This window comes from Temnothorax americanus, unplaced genomic scaffold (assembly GCF_048541705.1).
Source record: "Temnothorax americanus isolate GAGA-0224 unplaced genomic scaffold, ASM4854170v1 Scaffold1, whole genome shotgun sequence".
Lineage (NCBI taxonomy): Eukaryota > Metazoa > Arthropoda > Insecta > Hymenoptera > Formicidae > Temnothorax > Temnothorax americanus.
The window spans coordinates 6,614,084-6,633,273 of record NW_027509230.1 but is presented as its reverse complement, the minus strand read 5'-3'; the positions used below and the strand labels follow the sequence as shown (position 1 = coordinate 6,633,273).

Below are 19,190 nucleotides of genomic sequence, written 5' to 3'. Positions count from 1 at the left end.
GATGAAGTTTCTCGGCGTCACGGCACTCGATTGGCGAGCCCGGAGACGTAGCTGGCTAAGGGATCAGGCCCGGGCGGAGGATTAGTACACGACAAAGTTTATAAAAGTGCGCTCACTTCAGAGAACCCCCGTCAACTAACCTAAAGCTGGCCTCCCCTTAAGATTCCTCCGAAGTCCTTTCCCATACCCCCTAACACGCGTGATAAACCTACCTATATTCCCCGTCGCGGCCACTGCGATGACGTCCAGCACACAAATGATCTCATAAGACGAGATCACTTGGCTTTCGACTTTACGAATCGGTAAAGAAATTTAAGTTGAAATTTAGAAATTTATATTTTTATAGTCATTTCATAAATTATTATTATCGAAAGAATATTTATTTATTTCTTTTTGCTACGTATTGCATTGTATTATTATTACTATTATTATTATTACATTACATAATTATTAGCATACATAAAAAAATTAAAGATACTTATTTGTATAAACTGCCTGGTGAAAGCTTTGTAAAAATGATGCGCCTGATGATTATGAGCAAATTATTGTTAAACGGATGTCTCTTATGGAAGCTTGATGATATAGCATGTGAATGAAACATACCTAATATAGCTTTCAGCCGATCACGCTGTCTAAGGATTGGGTAGGAACCTTTAGTTACATTTATCGCTCACGATTGAAATAAAGAGAACCTTGCCGAAGGGTCTCATATTAACCGATTGGTACTTCTCGGCTACCTGCAGTGCACTAGAAACCCGTAATTGTCTGGTCACGCGAGGTCGTCTCGAGAATACGAACGCGATCATACGTGACGTGCGCTATACCCACCATTAAGTTAGAACTGGCGCACGACAGATGGTACAATTGGTTGCTTGAGCATGCTCGTCTGGCACCGGTCATACTTTCGTGTCGCATAAGAACAGAAAGGACTTAAAAAAAGTTTCGAAAAAATTTAGAAATTATACCGACGAATTATCAGCTAATGCAGATCTCTAATGGGCAAGGATTGTGTATCTTTAAATAGATCCTGACGAAAGGCATCGTGCCGTGCGTGTCTGCATGCGACAACTTACTCACAAATGGAGATATTCGCAATTTGCGAGCAAAAATCTACGAACTATTATTGAGCGTGAAGCTTTTCTCACTCGGCCGAATGATACAGAACGAATAACGAATAATACGAAAAAATAATGAATATAGATAGGGAGGAACGCGAAATATCACGTGGCGAAACTTTTCCCCGATCGCTGGCAAGTTTCGCTCTCTGTCGCGCGGGAATGAGGTATCTATCTGGTCTTTGTTTCGCGGACAGTTGTAGGCCGGCCACATACCCCGTGCTAATCCCGAAGGCTTAGTCACGGGACAGAGAAATCCCAGAGGCTATTCACAAATGCGTAACTCGTGCGACGAGATCCAGGCTGACCACACGCGAGGCCATTTCCACCCTTCTGGACCGTCCTTTCAACTTTCACTTGGGGCCTCTCGCCACAGGATTGGGGAAACTCATCCTGAAAAATGCTACTAAATAGCATGCACGCCCGACAAAGCCGTATAAATTTTTTGGGGGAATCTCTTTCCGAAATATATCTCTAAAGACAGTTATAGACAGAGAGATTAAGAATATAATATATTTATAACAAATTGTTATTATACGAGATATAAAAAATCTTATACACACACACACACACACACACACACACACACACACACAAGCAACATATCTAATTTGAATATACAATATATTCAAAACATAATTTTTTCTTTTTATACGACGTTTATTTTATAGTCAATAATCATATAAAATTGAAATATCATTGGATTTATACAAAAATACAGAAATTTTTAGAATTCTTAGGCCTATTATGAGTTTCTTCATATTATACGTGTACATATCTAGCGAGATAACTTTTTTTTACATATATGAATTATTTAATTTAAGAATCGAAATAGACATATGTGTCTCTCGCCATACTTGCTCGCAGAGTCTTTCGCCTAGGCTGTTCAACGTCTCTGTGAAGGATAACGTGATATATTGGCAAACGGGGAGTAAGCTATATATTCTGGTTCGATGTGCAGAATGAAACTACGCGACGATGTCGGACACGTCGGCTGTCAGCCATTCAATAGTTAATTTCTATTCAACTGCTCACGTCGCTGGTAATACCGCATGCGAGCATACCGAAATATCATATTATTTTTTATATACTTTTCATGTTCGCACATTTTTTAATTTTAAGATCATAATAAAATAGTTAATTAATATTCCTTATTTTAATATATTTATTGGTTAATTGTAAATTATTTTAATTTGCAAAATAATACGTTCCTGGTATACGTTACAATACTTATTCACGAAAGACCGTTTCATAAATAGTATTGGCGTAAAACTCTTTATATCGAAGACAAAATTTAGATAACGCATAGTCGTCGCGTTAGTAATGTCCGAGGTAATGTCCTAATATCTCCGTTTAAAGTATTGAATTCGTACGCGCATTCGGAGGAGGAGTGAATTGCGTGTGATATTTTTCGCGTCGATTGGCCGCAAGTGCAAGATTATAAAACCAAATGCAATAACAACGCATTAATGCATATTAAACCAACGCCGTATTCCAGTCGACACGTTCCTGCCGTGGAACAACACTCGTTGACAGTGTAAATATCCAATTTATTCAGAATTACAGTCCGCTTGTGTCGGGATCATCAATTTCGATGCAGAAATAACGCGTTGCAGAGACAGTGTAATGTCATGCGCTCAGTGTCATCGTAGTGTATAATTAATATCAGAATGCAATGAGCTGAGATATATTTTCCCTGTCATGTTCTCAGCTTCTTAGCATTTGACTTGTTATTAAAATTTATCACAAGAATCCCACGATTTGCGCTTATTAATGACTACAGTACTATTCGAATAAATTCTTTATTTTTTATATTAATATGTGAAATTTTAGAAATCTTATTATATGATACTAAATTTGCGACTTTAATTTATTTTAAGGGAACAATATTTAAGTAATGCATCTCGCATACTTATTATGCTAAAAATTCAATTAAGCCTAGATCGGAGTGAAGCTCACGTAAAGCTAATTGTAAGCTCGTACGAGCTTAACAGCTAAGCTCGACTAAAAACTAGTATACGTCGTATCTCATGAATATCTGAAACGGCACTTAATAGACTAACATCTGGCTCTGCGTGGCGGTTTGATTTGTTACAGAGGGCAACAAGTGCCCGACCCCAGGCTGCACGGGGCAGGGTCACGTGACCGGACTCTACTCTCACCACCGCAGGTAAGCAATTATCGATAATTAACCTGCGCTCCGCACTCACCCACGGCCGATTACACACCTACGCGGTTCTACGTGGAGAATCGAGCGGGGCGTTATACAGAAACTGCAGACATCAATAAGCCAATTCGCGATCTGCATATATATCGAATCCTGTGTGCTGCTGAAGCAATAAATGTGTGCGTGTTTGTTGTGAGCACTTAAAAAAATAAATAAATAAAAGAAAATTTTTTCGACTTTAAGGACGTTCTCTCGTCCTTATACTAGAGAAAATCGATTTTCTTAGGATTTTCTTGAAACTGTGAATATACGTTAATTTAGGTGTGCTTTATGCGTGGTATAAACTTCAGTACCTCTTCCGGTATAAAAAATCATAAGATACTGAGCCTCAAAGTTTCAACTTTTACTAATGAAAAGGTTTTTCAGGCCAGACGATAAGAGATACAAGGTTAGCCAAGAGAACCAAAGTTGCTCCTCTCGTCGAGTTCTATAAGGAAAAAATGCCAAATGAAAAGGTTTTTCAGGCCAGACGATAAGTTGCTCCTCTCGTCGAGTTCTATAAGGAAAAAATGCCAAAACTGAAAAAAAATTAAATTAAAAAAATTTTTTTGGAAACTTTGAGGCTCAGTATCTTTATTTTTTATACCGGAAGAGGTACTGAAATTTATAACCACGCATGAAGCACACCTAAATTAACGTATATTCACAGTTTCAAGAAAATCTTAAGAGAAAATCGATTTTCTCTATATAGTATAAGGATGAGAGTCCTTAATGCGTGCTGCGCATATAATTTTTAAGAGAAAAGCTGAATATCTCAAACCTTGAATTCTGTTAATCTTAAACCTTATTAAACAGTTTCTGTGTTTACAGTCTTTCTGGATGTCCACAGAAGGATAAGTTAACTCCAGAGAGTAAGTACCATTTTCTTAAATTAATTACTTCTTATTGTAGCTATATATAGTGCATCTTCTTTTTGCGAGAGTGTCTTTTTCTCTTGAGGCGAGGAAGTGAGAGTGAATCATTGTTGTGGATTAAAACAAATTTTACAATTAGACAATCTTATCACTACAAATAAATAATGTAATTACTTTTGTTTGGAAATTTTTATATATGTAATCATATTCTAAAAAATATATCTACATCCGAATATCATATTTTTCAAATAATGTTTGCTTTTGGGAGGCAATTGGTTTGGTCTCTAATTTGGTTCGCTTTTTCTCCGAAACCAAGCCTCATCATCCACAAAAGGCCATTGTTCTCCGCGGCTTCATCGCCTCATTAAACGCAACAAAAAATGTATCTTCGATACACGAAGTCAAATTAGAAAGAGAAAATGGATATTTTTCAGCGTTGAGCGCGATGCACGCATCGCGTATATGCGAGTGTGCGTGTGCGTGTGCGTGTGCGTGTATATCTGTCTGTTGTATATATTCTTTGCGCTTTTCGTTTGCGGGGTAGAGAGCTTTATTTATTGCGTTCCTTTTCGTTTTTTGATTTATCGTCCTCTGTTCGTAGTTCATTATATAGTAGAGAATTATATCACCACACTCTCGAACTTGGTTGATACTGGTCGTGCCTATGAACCCTCTGGAGAACTCGAGACACGGGCGGCGCGACGGGCCCGGCGTATGCGCACACGCTGGACACTTCACACACGGAGGACACTTGTGCGATTGAGTATAATTACGCAAAGAATTATACGGATGATCCAGCTTCCCATCGACGTGCGAGTTTCCGCAACGACAGATTCCGCCCTCCTGCCCCTCTTTCCCTCAATGACAAATCGAGCCGCTGCGCACGGAACGCCGACTGCATGCGCAGCAGCGCAAATGGGCGTACTTAAAGTCCTCTAATTTTTATTTCTATTTATGATAAGTTTGCCCTCTCGATCCCTTCTCCTCGAGAACGCAGGATCTTCCAAGGCATCTCAAACTCGAGCGTTTGCTGTCGCTCGCTCGCTCGCTCGCGTACGACGGGAAAACGTCGTTCTCATCGACGTAGCACACCACCTCACACAGATTGCAAGTTGTTGTGTTATAATTTTCTATCGATTAATTGATTGTCTTTACTTGTGTTTCTCTCTACCCGCTCGGTATACTTGATTGTACTTGTTACACATTAATTTGCGTTCCACACGTGATGTGACGCCGTGTACTCTATCTTTTTATCATTCTCCGATCCGTTTTGCCGTTTTTCGTTCCCTCCCTCTTACAAATGTGTACTAAAACGTGCAGATTTCTCTTCATTTCTTCTATTCGGGTCCGTTTCGCGAATCGAGGAACGACACACTTGTCGCATCCAGGTCTGATTCTGTCTCTCCTTTTCGCGTTTCTTCTCGGGAAACCACGCGGTGTCCAACGCGGATAATTATACTCAATGCATAAAGACAGCTCGCCTTAACGACACTTTATCACACCTGCCGCGTGCGTGTGCGCCGCGTCTCTTTCTCTCTCTCTCTCTCTCTCTCTCTCTCTCTCTCTCTCTCTCTCTCTCTCTTTCTCTCTCTTTAATTGTGTGTAACGCGCGTGTGTAAGAACGTTCCAAGAACGTGTGTCTGTAACCACGCCACGTGTCTCTGGGTTCTCGCAGTTCTGGCGATGCATGAGACCATATTGAAATGTCCGACGCCTGGTTGCAACGGCCGCGGTCATGTCAGCTCCAATCGGAACACACACAGGAGCCTGTCTGGATGTCCCATCGCCGCGGCCAATAAGCAGGCCGCACGCGAGGCACGACAAAAGGCTCAAGGTAAGGCGGTGTGCAGGACGTCGGGTGTGTCCGCGATACCGGACACGAAAATACTGTCGCTGTTCCAAGCGACATTAACGCTTATGTAAATGCTGAGAATAAGATAAGGAGGCTTGTGATTCTTGTGTGTAAAACATCCATCTCGCGTTCTTTTCGCAATCCGTTGTGCTCCCGCGTGTCTTGATTGCTCTCATTGCGGTAAAATTGCGAGAATAAATTCGCTGCGAAGTTTTTGCATGGATATATACGGCACGTTTGCGTTTACTGGAAAAAAATACAGAATTATTATATATCGCATATGCACAGTTGATTGCTAAATATCGCTGACAGCTTTGAAATAATTCTATATTTATTGTCATTTCCTCGAATTAGATTTGCGTTTTAATTTTTACGTGACATTTTTACAGTTTGTGATTTATCTCGAACAACTCTGATGATATAGTATTAATGGTCCAGTTAAAGATATAACGATTTGAAATATTCTTCATTTTGGAGAAAGTTTCATGTTCCATATAGTCTCTATAAATTCGATCATCAAGACTTTTTACAAATATTGTATGTAGATAAGAAAATACTGTTAAGCGGTGTTCAAAGATTGTAATTATATTATGCATATATATATAGATTATGCGCTACGTATGTCATTCAGAAAATTTATTCAGTCGTTATCTTTTTAAACTGGGCCATTGTAAATATCATATAGCAACCGATAACTGCATGCTATTTGAAATGGTACTAGTGAGCGTTACAGTGCTTCTTATTGTTAGTAACAAAAAGTAACAAAACCTCTATTATGATTTTTAACATCATGAAATTTATTATCTCACACAACTCGTTATACTTTTATGCAAAATTTACTAAATACGCAATCTCCCGCGATAGTGCCGGGAATTCCACCAGAGTACATCAGCACAAATCTGTTACCCCCATCAATGGACACGAAGAGCTATTCGCAGTACGGTTCCGCAACGCAAGACACGAAACCCGTACTAAGCAGCCTGACTTACGACTATTATTCGTCGACGACGAAGAACGCCGTGATTAACGTGAAGCCACCGAAAACGCCGGAAGACAACAGCACGTCGCGTCCCGCGAAGGTGCCCAAGACGGAGAATATGACTCTTAGCAGCAGTTGCTGCAACACATTGTCCATGAGGAATCAAAACACGAGCGACTTGTTGGTCAAGACGGAGGATGCTGCGTCTTGCAGAGTGAATTCGCCCCCGCCCCCGCCGCCTCCCGCGGTACGACAAACGTACGATTCTTACATGAGCCAAGATTCGAACTCCTCGTCCATGTCGTCTATGGACGCGATGGGCTCGAGGTCATCCATAGGAGCGACGATCCATCATCCTGGCCAGCATCCGACGCATCACGTGCTACCGATGCAGCCGGTCGCCTATCCAATGCCGATGGTGGAAGACACCAGGATGAGCCATCAAATGTCCCAAAGATCCCCTTACGAGCCCACCGCCATGATGGCCGCGGCAGCAGTCGCGGCAGCCGCCGCAACCACTACGGAAGAGCTCTATCATCACAGATCGGCTGAACACGCGAGAGCATATATGCATCCTGGTGCCAGCAATATCGCGCGACCAGTGGTAACGTATTCCAATGACATAGCGGCTGGTAGAGGCTATGAGAACGCGGTAGTGAGCGCGGCCAATCATCGACCCTACGATCCCGGTACCACCGCGACATATGAAAGATACGATACACAGTCTTGCGCGCCTATCCCATCGCAGCAACAGCAACAGCAACAACAGCAGCAGCAGCAGCAACAACAACAACAGCAACAGCAGCAGCAGCAGCAACAACAGCTTCATTCGAGGGCGAATATGTACTATCTGGGACAAACCGGCATGACGCCAGAAGAGCAGGAACGAGTTTATCATCAGGAAGCCGCGGCGGCCGCACAACAACATCAGATGGCGATGGCCGCCGCTACGGCAGCCGGGATGATAAAGACTGAAGATGGTAATTTATGCGAGATCGTCTCTGCGTGTATCCAAGACTCGCTTGTAACTAAGCATCATAACTCCACGAATGTTACAGTGAAATGCGTAACGGTCGCGCAAATGCAGCAGATGCAGAAGCCCGGTGGACCGCCTACCTCGCCCGGGGGATCAGTGATGGATTTATCTACCTCCAGTGTTACGTCCACCAGTCCGCAGGTTAGTTAGAAATAATACGATGTTTACGAAAAAAAGTATTGTGAGATCTTCATGCTTATCAATAACATGATTTACAGGCACCACCCTACGGTTCGAACAGCCTTAGTCCACAATATGGAGGAGGACAGACGGTGGGAAGTAGTCCTCAGGCTGCGGCGAGTCCCCACTTGACGGCTAGCCCTCAAGTTCCTAGTCCTCAAGGCCAGACTCTCGATCTTAGCGTCAATAGACTCCATAGGTAAATCAACCCGTTAATTTGCATATTTATAACAGATAATGAGAATAAGACCTTGAAATCTCAACTTTACAGGAAAAATTATTTTCAAGCTCAATTAAGAAATTGAAAAATTATTTTAATGAAGAATCTAGAATCGACAAAATGCTCTGAAATAATAAACATTTTGAATACCATTACAATACTTATAGATAAACGATTACAGATACGAAAACAGATACATATCTATTTCTACTGCAGCGGTGCACCCAGTCCACAGTATTCTACCGGCCACGGGGAAGCCGTCGCAGTTCCAGTGGGTCCGGGTTTTCCAGCCCCACGACCTATCGAAGAGCAGACTGAGCCCGTTGATTTCTCAACGGCGAACGAGCCGGTCAATTTCAGCGGGGGTCCGGGAATCAGGCCTGTACCCGGGTTTCCGCCGCCTGGAGTGCACGTCACGGCGTATAGTCGCGAGAGCACACCCGACAGCGGGGGTTCCCACTACATGGACGCCTACCGAGACCCCACCGGTGAGTTATCGTCGTTTATCGTGTAACTTCGCGGACAATCTATGATCCGTGTTCCGAAGATGCTTTACAACTGTCTTTGTAGTCGCGTTATATAGCAATAATCGCAATAATAATTATATAAAGTTGTAAAATTTATTAGCTTGTAAAACTTATCCGTAAAAAATATTTTCTGCTGAAATAGCTAAACGCATTACGTCAATTTTTTCGAAGTAATAACATTTAACGTGGAAGCTTCTCCCTGCCAGAGTATTTTCGATATCAAGGAGCATTACCTGCAGGAATACTTGTAACAATTATATAGTCTCTAATTTTTTAACAATGTCGTTTGCTCGTGCAATAACGTTGAATCGTAATTTGTAGCGAAAATTTAGCGACGGAAAATCGTCTGTACGATAATGCCGGTTGAAGATGAGATAGAGCGAAAAAACAAACATGCGGAGAAGGGTGCGACAAGGTGTCTTTAACACTATAAATTTTAACTGTTATATATATGCGCGGCAAGAGATACACGCGAAGCGTTAATGTGTCCTTATACAGGCGTCGTGTAACGTCAGGTGATAGCGGGGGCGACGCGGAGGAGGCGCATGGACGAGGGATTCGGAAGAGAACAAAGAGCCCGACGCCCCCGGGGGTCGGCAAGGGTGGCGAGGGATGTAGATGGGGTTGGGGGACGATACGCGGTTACAACCGTCGAATAAAAATTCACCAGAACAGTACATGACTGCCATAATAGGCACCTATGGCCGAACTCTCATTTTCCTCGGTCTCTCTGTACCTTGGCATTCCAAACCCGCGGCCGATTCTCCCCCTTCTCATCCCTTCCTTCCTTTCTCTCTCTCTCTCTCCCTCTCTCTCTTTCTCTCTGATCGTTCCCCTCGTTTTCTTCGTTTCCATCCTTCTCTTTCTCTTTCCCTTCATCCTTCGGCCTGAATGTGCACCGTGCGCACCCTTCTCGTCGAACCACCCCCCTGTGACGGTACACGGCCATTGTTAATTATCAATATTTCGCGTACACGTAGCGCCGGCAAAAGTCCGGCGCGGCCGATATTGTGCGGACTCTGACGCTGGGGAGTAGTTATTGAAATTGAAACATTCGAGCACACACAGCGCCGTGTTCCCCGGCCTCGACGCACACAGGGCACAGCCGTGTTCACGCGACGTCGCGCGCGCGCGCACAGTCGGCCTTCCGTCCGTCGGCTATTTGCATTGCGTGCTCTCTCGACAAAATGAATTCTTGCCAGTAAATAAACGTGTAGATTTTACAACAGTTAATCAAGCAGCGGGCTGCTCCTGTAGTGCGCCTGTGTTCGCGCTATTTCCGTGTCTCCCGTTCGAGCGCGATTACACGGCGCGTATGTGCGTATTTAGGCAGTGTCCTAGAAATCGTACCGCTTTCCTGGTATCGTAAAAGTCAAAAGATTATACTAATTCGCTCAGTATCAACTTAGTATGCCAATTTGTGAATTATTTATATCTATAGAAAATTAGCGGATTTTCTAACGAAGTAAACATTGAAAACACAAGTCAGAATCAAAGAAGATAACAAAATCTTTTTCCCTTAAATGCATTTCAAGTTGTCAATACTTAATTCTAAATTTATCTCGATATTTAATTATCAAAGTATTCAATATCGATGAAATTGAAAAGCATGTTAAGATTTTTTTAAATTGAATACATCAGTAAATGCATTTTGTAAGACACTTTCCGTTTTGCACTGTACCGGTAATATTTTTACTTTTAGAGAACTATTGATATGATTGTTACTTTCTTTATTTATACAATCTCTCGTATATCAGGTTACGGACCGATGAGTCCTCACCCAGGATACGGGATGACCGGCGTTCAACCCGAATATCCTGGGAACACGTACACCCCTTACCCAACTGCAGGTTACAATTGCGGTGGAACTTACCCGGGTGGCCCAGTGACTTCCGGTTATCAGATTCCAGCGGGTTACACCCCGGCGCCGTGCTACAGCATGCCACCCCCGCAGCACACGGTTGGACCCCTCGATAAACCATCCGGCAAGGATGACAGGTAGGATATCTCATCTTTTATCCCTTTATCGCGATTATGAGCAACAATCCAATTCGTATATAGCAAACTTTTATTTTTGTACTATAAATATGAGTCTATGTGCTCTCTTCGGTGAAATAAATGTTCGAGAGATTAAATACTTTATGTGACGATACTTCAATACCGCTCGATAGGTCTCGATTAAAAATATTGCATTAAATCTGTCATAAGATCGGCCGATATTCTCACCGCGTATTTGGCACATCTTTCTAATTAAGAATTTATTCTTCCACTAGATGTATTCAATACACTTAAAACCAGATAGTGATTTGTGACGCTCGATACGCGATGAGAATCCAAATCGTTATTTAGCGTGAGGTAGCGTTATTAGAGAATACGTCCACACGTCGTGCAGGCGAGCATCGCGAGTTCTCGCCTTGATACTTACTTGCCTTGCGGAAAGGATCGCACGAATCCTTCACGCGATAGATTCGTGGCCGAAGCTTGAAAAGACGTGGAGACGGTGGCGGCGGCGGCAGCGGCGACGGAGGGCGAGAGGAAAAGGGGGCAAAACTCGCGCATACCCACCTCCATTTTGTTAATTAAAGTAATTACTCTTCGTACCGAAAGTGCCAACCTTATTCTAATTGACGTGAAGCTCGGCGGTATGGAGGAGGCGCGGTTGGGCGTATAAGAAGAAAATGAGGATGAGGCTCGAGTGGAAGGCGCGCGTGCGGGAGAAAGGGGTTGCGAGAGGGTGCGGAGGCGAGGCAGGATAAGGTTAAAATGGGGAGGTGGGGTATAATCAGTTGCCACCGCACTGGATTATGGGCCGAGACCCGGCGTCGTCCCTCCCGCCGCGTGGGTTAGAAATCCGGAGCACATCTCCTCGGCTACCTCGAGACGAGGTTGCCTTTCGTCCCTTTTGTAATTTTACCACGGTCCAAAATTTGACGCGTCGCGTTCCACGAATCTCACAAATGTCCCTCCCCCCTCCCCACAATGGACGAAAGTGCGAAAAGTACGAATCCCCATTCTATCGGAAGTTCGAGAGATGATAATATGGCAATATACAATACTTACATTTGTGCGAAAATATAATCGTGAATGTATTACTTAATTACTGTATATAATATTGCAAAAAGATAAAAAAACGCAAAAAAGTTTAAAATAACAAAATTCGAATATCAAACAGAGAGAAATTAAATTATTGACTTTTAAGTGTCAATAGGATATATCTTATATTAAAAAATCATTTTTTTTTTTAGATTGAAAACGTTTCGTAACAGTAATCTTATTTCTTAATCTATTATATTATATTGAAATCTTTGCAATATTTTTATTAAATATATCATTAATAATAATAATGAGTGCATTTAGTAAATTATATCCTTTTTATTACACAAACTTTGAGAAGTTGAAACGAAGATTATATATATATGTTCAATTATTTCCTCGCGATATTAATTTTTCCCTCTTTCTCCCCCTCGTTAGTTGCATCTTTATTGAAGAATCGCTATAACATGGAACACGTACGACCAGGTGAAATCTCGGTAAAACCAATCTATATCCGAACTTCAACTTTATTAATAGCAGCAGGCAATATAACTACCTTGCCTTGTTACTATAACTCGCGTCCTAACTATATTATTAGTCTTCTCTTGGAAACGTTTTTATTGGTACGTCTTAATTCGGATCTCAATCACTTAAAAACCTACGAAAAAATATCAAGTATATAGGATATATTGAGAAAAAGTCTCAATTCTTTTCCTAAATACAAAGAATACAATTTTTTTAAAACTCTCCTTTAAGTTTGAATGTTCTAAAAAATCTAGCCACCAAAAATTAAAAACGATTAAATCTTCCGAAAGATCCATTTTATCATAATCATTGCTGTATACTTTGTTTGTCAGAGATCGTGTGCCGTATTTTATTTTGAATCTATGAAGATATATTAAAGCGATATTGTGTAAATATGTATAAATTACCTTTTATTAAAGAGTGTATTAATATATAGAAAACATTTTTAACAAAAATCACAACACAATTCTTATATACTTGATACTACCTACGTCCAAGACAGAGTTAGCGGGCCAGCAGAAACTGTAAAAACGCGAAGGTGGATAGATAGTCCGGTGGCGTACCGGACTTGAATTGCACTCAAGTCGGCATCCGTCGGCACACGGTTGCCCGGCAATATCGCGACCACTCAAGGGCCATCGAGGTTTCCGAGGCTTTCTCATTGCCGACGATGGCTTGCCTATCTACGAAGCTACGATGAGATCGGAAGCAAGAGCGAGACGCTCACCCTCTGATTCTCTGACCGGCGCATATGTTCCTTCGCTTTTCCGCCCCCTACCAGCCCTTTTTCCCCGCTTTTCGACGTTTTTTCATATCATGCTATCACGTCGCACATTGCTCTTCCACTCGCGCTTCAAAGAAAAGTTACGAAACGCAATATAACTTTGCGCCGCCCTATAACTATAAACTATATACACTCGCATTCGCATCTCGGAAGGCGACTTATGATTGTCGCTTATGTTGGGTGTAGAGTATATTAAATTACGTTAGCCAATCTGCTCGAGTGCATATAATTCTAGTCGCTACACTTTAAATGGTTAACATCGAAAAAAGAAGGGAATAATTTAGGCGGAAGTGCCGTTTGGATCCCCGCACTCGAATAGCGACAATTAGAGAGCTATTGATAATTCCATAATCAACTTAGCTAGGGACTCTCGATTTGACGGTTAATATTATTCGGTGCAGTATGAGTGTGAGGAGGTACTCGTTGAATTTCGCACCTCGGCCCGCCCCTCGTGGTCGCGATGGCAAGGAGCTGATACAGTGTCCCACGTCGTCCTGTGATGGCATGGGTCATGTCTCAGGGAACTACGCTACCCACAGAAGGCAAGGCAGCATCGACATTTACACTAAGCCTTTGACGTGAACGTTCGATTATTATATATCGATATGGCGATGCAGCACGCACGCAAGCACGCTACATACATACATACATGCGTACATACATGCATACACTTAAATTTATGCTGTTCCTCTTTGGTCCCTCAATAAAGCCTCAATAAATATTTTTATTTAAAAACCGGTAGATGACAATATATATCCTGTACCTAGAAACACACACAAATGTACAACAAACGACATTACGTAATTTGCGAATTACATTTACATGGATGGTTCTTGTATCGATGCATATTGGTGGTCCGTGGCGTAGTTGCTTCTTAAGTGTGTTGCGATACGAAACATACGTTTAGAAACCCTATTTTCTCCTAGTTGAGCGGTTGAGTTATACATTTGGTTAATATTTTATGTTGCTATATATATCTATATATGATATACGTGTGAATATCCAGTGGTGCTATAGTTACTTTGCATAAGTATATATACATATATATTATACTTATATGTATATATATGATGTATAATAGTCTTTATTTTTCGTTATACTTTCTCTCTCTCTCTCTCTCTCTTTCGTTCTCTCTCCTTTCTTCTTTTTTCATATTCTATGTACCTATCTACGTTACGTTATGCGATACCAAAAGTGTGTAGATGAGCCTCGTAATTGAATGAATTTTCTTTCTTTTTTTATTCGCTGTTTTTACCCGACCCCTACGAAAAGGGATGGCAAAATCAAAGTCCGGCATTGCGCAGGGATCGGCACAAGATTTACCCGCTTTCGATCGCGAGACTCATTCGCTTTCGTACGTAGTGATTAATTTACTGACTACCCGTCCGTTGAAAGCCGCTTTCGCCAGCCTCGAGTGGGCAGCTTCGTAGCGAACTGTTGTCGATGACCATGTCATAGCAGAACCGTTGACGATCAAGGAAACCCACGAAGCGGTCAATATACATGTCGCTTCGCGACGCACCTCGTGCGCAAAGTCAAATTGGCAATTGGCGAGTTTCATTGGGGTCAGGTGTGAGTGTGCTCCCTGCTCTCCCTTTCGATGTTCTTAGAGTAAGACCGATCTCGGATCAACGCAAGGACGAAGCGCGATTGATCTTACGAGCGACACCTCATAAGTGATCCAACTGGAACACGGCGTTGCCATTTGCATGCTACCAAACACGATCCGTTGTCCGCCCACATCGATCACAATCCGCACGACATTTGAGGGTGTCCCCGGAGCGTAAGACTCGGGCTATACGATCGTCGGCGCGCACGATCGGTGCTCGAGCGGAGAAATGCGAGTCTTAGGTCTCCCTTCCCCTCAATGTCTTCGTTCGAACTGGACGCAAGGCAAGTCGTCCGAAAGTAAATAACGTACTTGGCTAATGCAGCCGGTGCCCGATGCAGTACGCTGGCCTGATCTCGGTGAGCCAACGTCTCTTGCCGCTCTTCGATGAATACACATATATATCTAGATCTTAGCGCGGCGATTAATAATTAATAGCAATACGTTAATTTCGGTGGCGCGTTATGTCATCCGTCGTGCGACACGTATAGACGATTTCGATCGTTTCAGCGAACGAGATGTTCGGATACTCATCGAGATCTAATTGTTCGAAACGTTAATCGTCCTTCCAAGTTGAATAGCCTTAGATCATGTGAGTACTCACGACATCGTGGCAACGTCGCGTAAATTGCATGCGATGTGCTGCTGAAGCGATGGTTGGACGTTTCTGAGGTGTGCGTTCGTGTGACGGAAGCCATGAAGATTACCGCGTTGCGCAATTTTATCAGACAACGATATCGTAGCACAATGACAAATTTTTTTACTTTCGAAATTCTTCAAATCTCTCACAACTTCTTGTGCCTCCTCCAGAACACGCAGCGCGCGGTCTTCATGGCGTTTTCGCAACGCGTCAAAATAGAAGAGAGTCTCTTTCCTTTTGCAGCCTCTCCGGATGTCCACGAGCCGACCGCTCGCAAATCCAGGCGCATTCCCAGGAGCTCAAGTGTCCTACGCCAGGATGCGACGGTTCTGGACACGTTACCGGAAATTACTCGTCGCACAGAAGTTTGTCCGGCTGTCCACGAGCCAACAAGCCAAAGAGTAAACCTCGAGATGGTCAAGATTCTGAGCCCCTGAGGTCAGTTGGCGCGAATATTGTGAATTATGCGCTCTTCATTCTGACTGCACCTTTTGTCCGCGCGATTAACACGGATTAGCGGCATTTTCCAATTTTTATTTATTCCAAGGAGTTAGTTGTATAGGACGTTCTCAATTAATTGTTTAATTTTAATGGGCAACACCAATACTAACGGTCATACTAACGAAAGAATTATTTTATCGACTAAATTTTGCGAAAGATTAGGAATTACGCAGGATGCACGTTTAGGCGTAACATATATATAATAAGGGTTAAAAGAAACCTACTTTGACTTGCAAAATTCTTTTTTCCTAACTATTTAATTTGCATCCAATATTAAAAAGTAGCGACTGTAAATTAATATCATACGAAGGGAGGAGGTCCGAAAAGTGTGAGGGGTTATCGCGAGTTCGGTAGGATTTGGTTTCACGACGCGATTACATCTCGCAAGTTCCGCAATTTGAGGGTGCGGCGGTAATCGCGATCTCAATTTGCGTTTTCGTCGCGTTCGCACGTTGCACGTAGCAGCTAACGCAGGTATCTTCTCGACCGCATTGCACGTACCGCGAGGCTGCCGGATGAGACCCCGAGAGAAAGGGGAAATCCCGTTCTCCCTCCCCCCCGTAACCGCATCCTAAACTCCCTTTGCCCGAGTTACACCCCGCGCAAAAGCGAAGACGCTGACTAATAACTGGCGGTTTCCGCTCGTTTCACGCTCGCTCTGTGCGGATGGATTATGTGGTGTTGGTGACGGTGGTGTTGGCATTTTGGACTACAGATGTCCAATCCCGGGTTGCGACGGGTCCGGCCATGCCACTGGCAAATTCTTGTCGCACCGCAGGTAAGGCTCGTAGGAACTTTCACGCAAGGTGGATCCTAGCATACTCGTATGCTGTTTATTTTTTCTTTTTTTTTTCTACGTATATGTACAATTATCCTATGTGTTAAATTGCGGATGATTAAGTGGTTTTGATAACGTTAACTTCTATACAGATCGCGAGATTAACCGTTAAAGTTCTGATTACTTATAACTTAAAAAGATTGATATTATTCGCAGCGATTTCTGCAGTTTAATAATAATTTGAATAGTTCAATAATTACGTAGCTTAAGTATAAAATACTATTTTAACCTGCCGTTATACTATTCGTTTGTTAAATGAAAATTGAATTAATGATGATATACAACCTATCTTAACGATGTTTGTGACTGTAATCGCCGAGACCGGTAATAACCCTTTGCCTATTCGTCCGTAATCTTCATGTGCTCTTCATATATCCTCGTTTCCTTATTACAGTGCATCTGGGTGCCCAATCGCAAATAGAAATAAAATGCGGGTACTGGAGTCCGGCGGTACGGTCGAGCAGCACAAGGCGGCCGTGGCGGCCGCGACGGCTATGAAGTTCGAGGGTGTCAATTGCCCAACGCCCGGATGCGATGGACTCGGTCACATAAACGGCTCCTTCCACAGCCATAGGTCCTTGTCGGGCTGCCCGATAGCCAGCCACGCCGTGAAGAAACCGAAACCGGAGGACAATATGAGCATGTACAGCAGAGGAATCACCGGTGAGGATCGAGTTGCCCCTGATGTCGCCTCCGGCTGTCAATACTTAACGATCGAAGAATAATATTGTCAGAGTTACGCTGTGCGTGAGACCAATCGTTACGATGAAGAATAACGATCGATTTTTGTTCTCTAAAGAGTATCCGTATAAAAAAATTCTACTCGCGCGCAGCTGCCAAAATTGAGATCGCGAGATGCGTTTTTCTATCAAAACGCGTGGCAGAGAAAGAAAGAGAGATAGATAGATAGATAGAAAGAGAGGAAATGTTACGAAGTAGATAAGACAGTTTAAGTTCGCTCTCTGTTCTTTTCTATGCTTGTGCATCTTGCTCGTTCGGAATTTATCGTCTCTCGACGCTTATTTCTTTTACTTCAGAATTCATGTGAGAAAAACGGTTAACGTAACATTTACACCACTTTTCATTGATTGATCGGACGTTCGGACGAACACGATGCTAAAACATACGGAATTATGTACCTTCCTTTGTAAACTTGTGCATATCAAACCTTGTACTTGATCCCGTGCTATGCCATACTCTGATCTTCACGCAATGATGTGCTGTCATACCAATAAGAATGACCTCTTTCCCTATCCTTCCAAGTTTTTCTCTTGACCATAACAAAAAAAGAGTTCGTTTTTCTTTTATTTCTCCTCTTTTAAATATTTATTTTCCCGTTTCAATCCCCTTTTCTTTCTCAGTAATAAATGTTCCAGGTTTGCGAACAAATATCGCAACTGATTAGATACGAAACGGTGAAAGGATGCCACAAATAGCTTTTAAAAGAGAGAAAAAAAAAGAAGAAGAAAACCGAAGCAACAGAATCGGATATGATGGTGTTAATTTACATCTCATTTTTTTTCCCTCCCTTTCGATTCGGTCCCGCGCAGGAACCTCTTCCTTCGTTATGTACAAGACAGAAAATGTAAAATCGAAAAAAAAAAAACAACAACAAACAAATAACCGTATGTCTTAATGATGAAAAATAATATATTCTGATTTATTCTGGGATCAGCTCCTTTCATGTTGAGCTTGGAGCACGGTTACTTTTGAAGGTAAGGGACTGACGTATTCGCCACTTGTTTTCCTATGTGTTTTCGATGTTACATTACAGAATCTCCACACACCAGTATTTTTACTTTTGCGTGACGACGTTCGAGTGTTGGCAATATTTGTGAATTGTACCTTTTGGCACAGTAAACGACTCGTAAGCTTCTTTTTCTCGCTCATTCACGCGCAAATAAGATATGTCGCGCCGCGTACCGACGCCAGCACTCGGTGTCCTCCGTCTTTTTTTTTTTCTTCTATCTGGTATGATGGCACCTCACGCTAATTACCCCCCGAAACACCCTGACATTGTCCCGATCATACCATTTCCACGGCACTCCTGTCAGGTTCGTGCGTCTCTTAACCGAGTTCGGAGCACACGCTTGAATCGAATGAGCCTCAAAGTGTCTCTCGCTTTTTTGCCGAGATGCGTTTATCACTTTGGCACGAACCGTACGCAGAAGAAACCGTACCGTCCCATTATCTCGAGACAAGCTATAAAATGCAGTGACTTGGGACGAGCGAATTGAGAGAGAAAGAAAAACACTAAAAGGATAGAGTAC

General features: G+C 42.6%; 1 protein-coding gene across 10 annotated transcripts in view; it reads left to right on the top strand.

The window, feature by feature from the left end:
- Positions 1 to 19,190, top strand: part of LOC143895660 (uncharacterized) — a 281,499-nt gene that overhangs the window by 257,698 nt on the left and 4,611 nt on the right. For 6 of the 10 annotated variants that reach the window (XM_077402963.1, XM_077402959.1, XM_077402972.1 and 3 more), the window contains 11 exons: positions 3,213 to 3,285; positions 4,153 to 4,193; positions 5,872 to 6,030; positions 6,913 to 8,204; positions 8,282 to 8,442; positions 8,680 to 8,951; positions 10,748 to 10,988; positions 13,734 to 13,874; positions 15,825 to 16,019; positions 16,798 to 16,860; positions 17,315 to 17,583. In XM_077402963.1, the coding sequence (XP_077259089.1) occupies positions 3,213 to 3,285; positions 4,153 to 4,193; positions 5,872 to 6,030; positions 6,913 to 8,204; positions 8,282 to 8,442; positions 8,680 to 8,951; positions 10,748 to 10,988; positions 13,734 to 13,874; positions 15,825 to 16,019; positions 16,798 to 16,860; positions 17,315 to 17,583 (2,907 nt within the window). The remainder of the gene's footprint in view (positions 1 to 3,212; positions 3,286 to 4,152; positions 4,194 to 5,871; positions 6,031 to 6,912; positions 8,205 to 8,281; positions 8,443 to 8,679; positions 8,952 to 10,747; positions 10,989 to 13,733; positions 13,875 to 15,824; positions 16,020 to 16,797; positions 16,861 to 17,314; positions 17,584 to 19,190) is intronic. The other 4 variants (XM_077402955.1, XM_077402992.1, XM_077402996.1 and 1 more) reach the window with 2 other exon arrangements.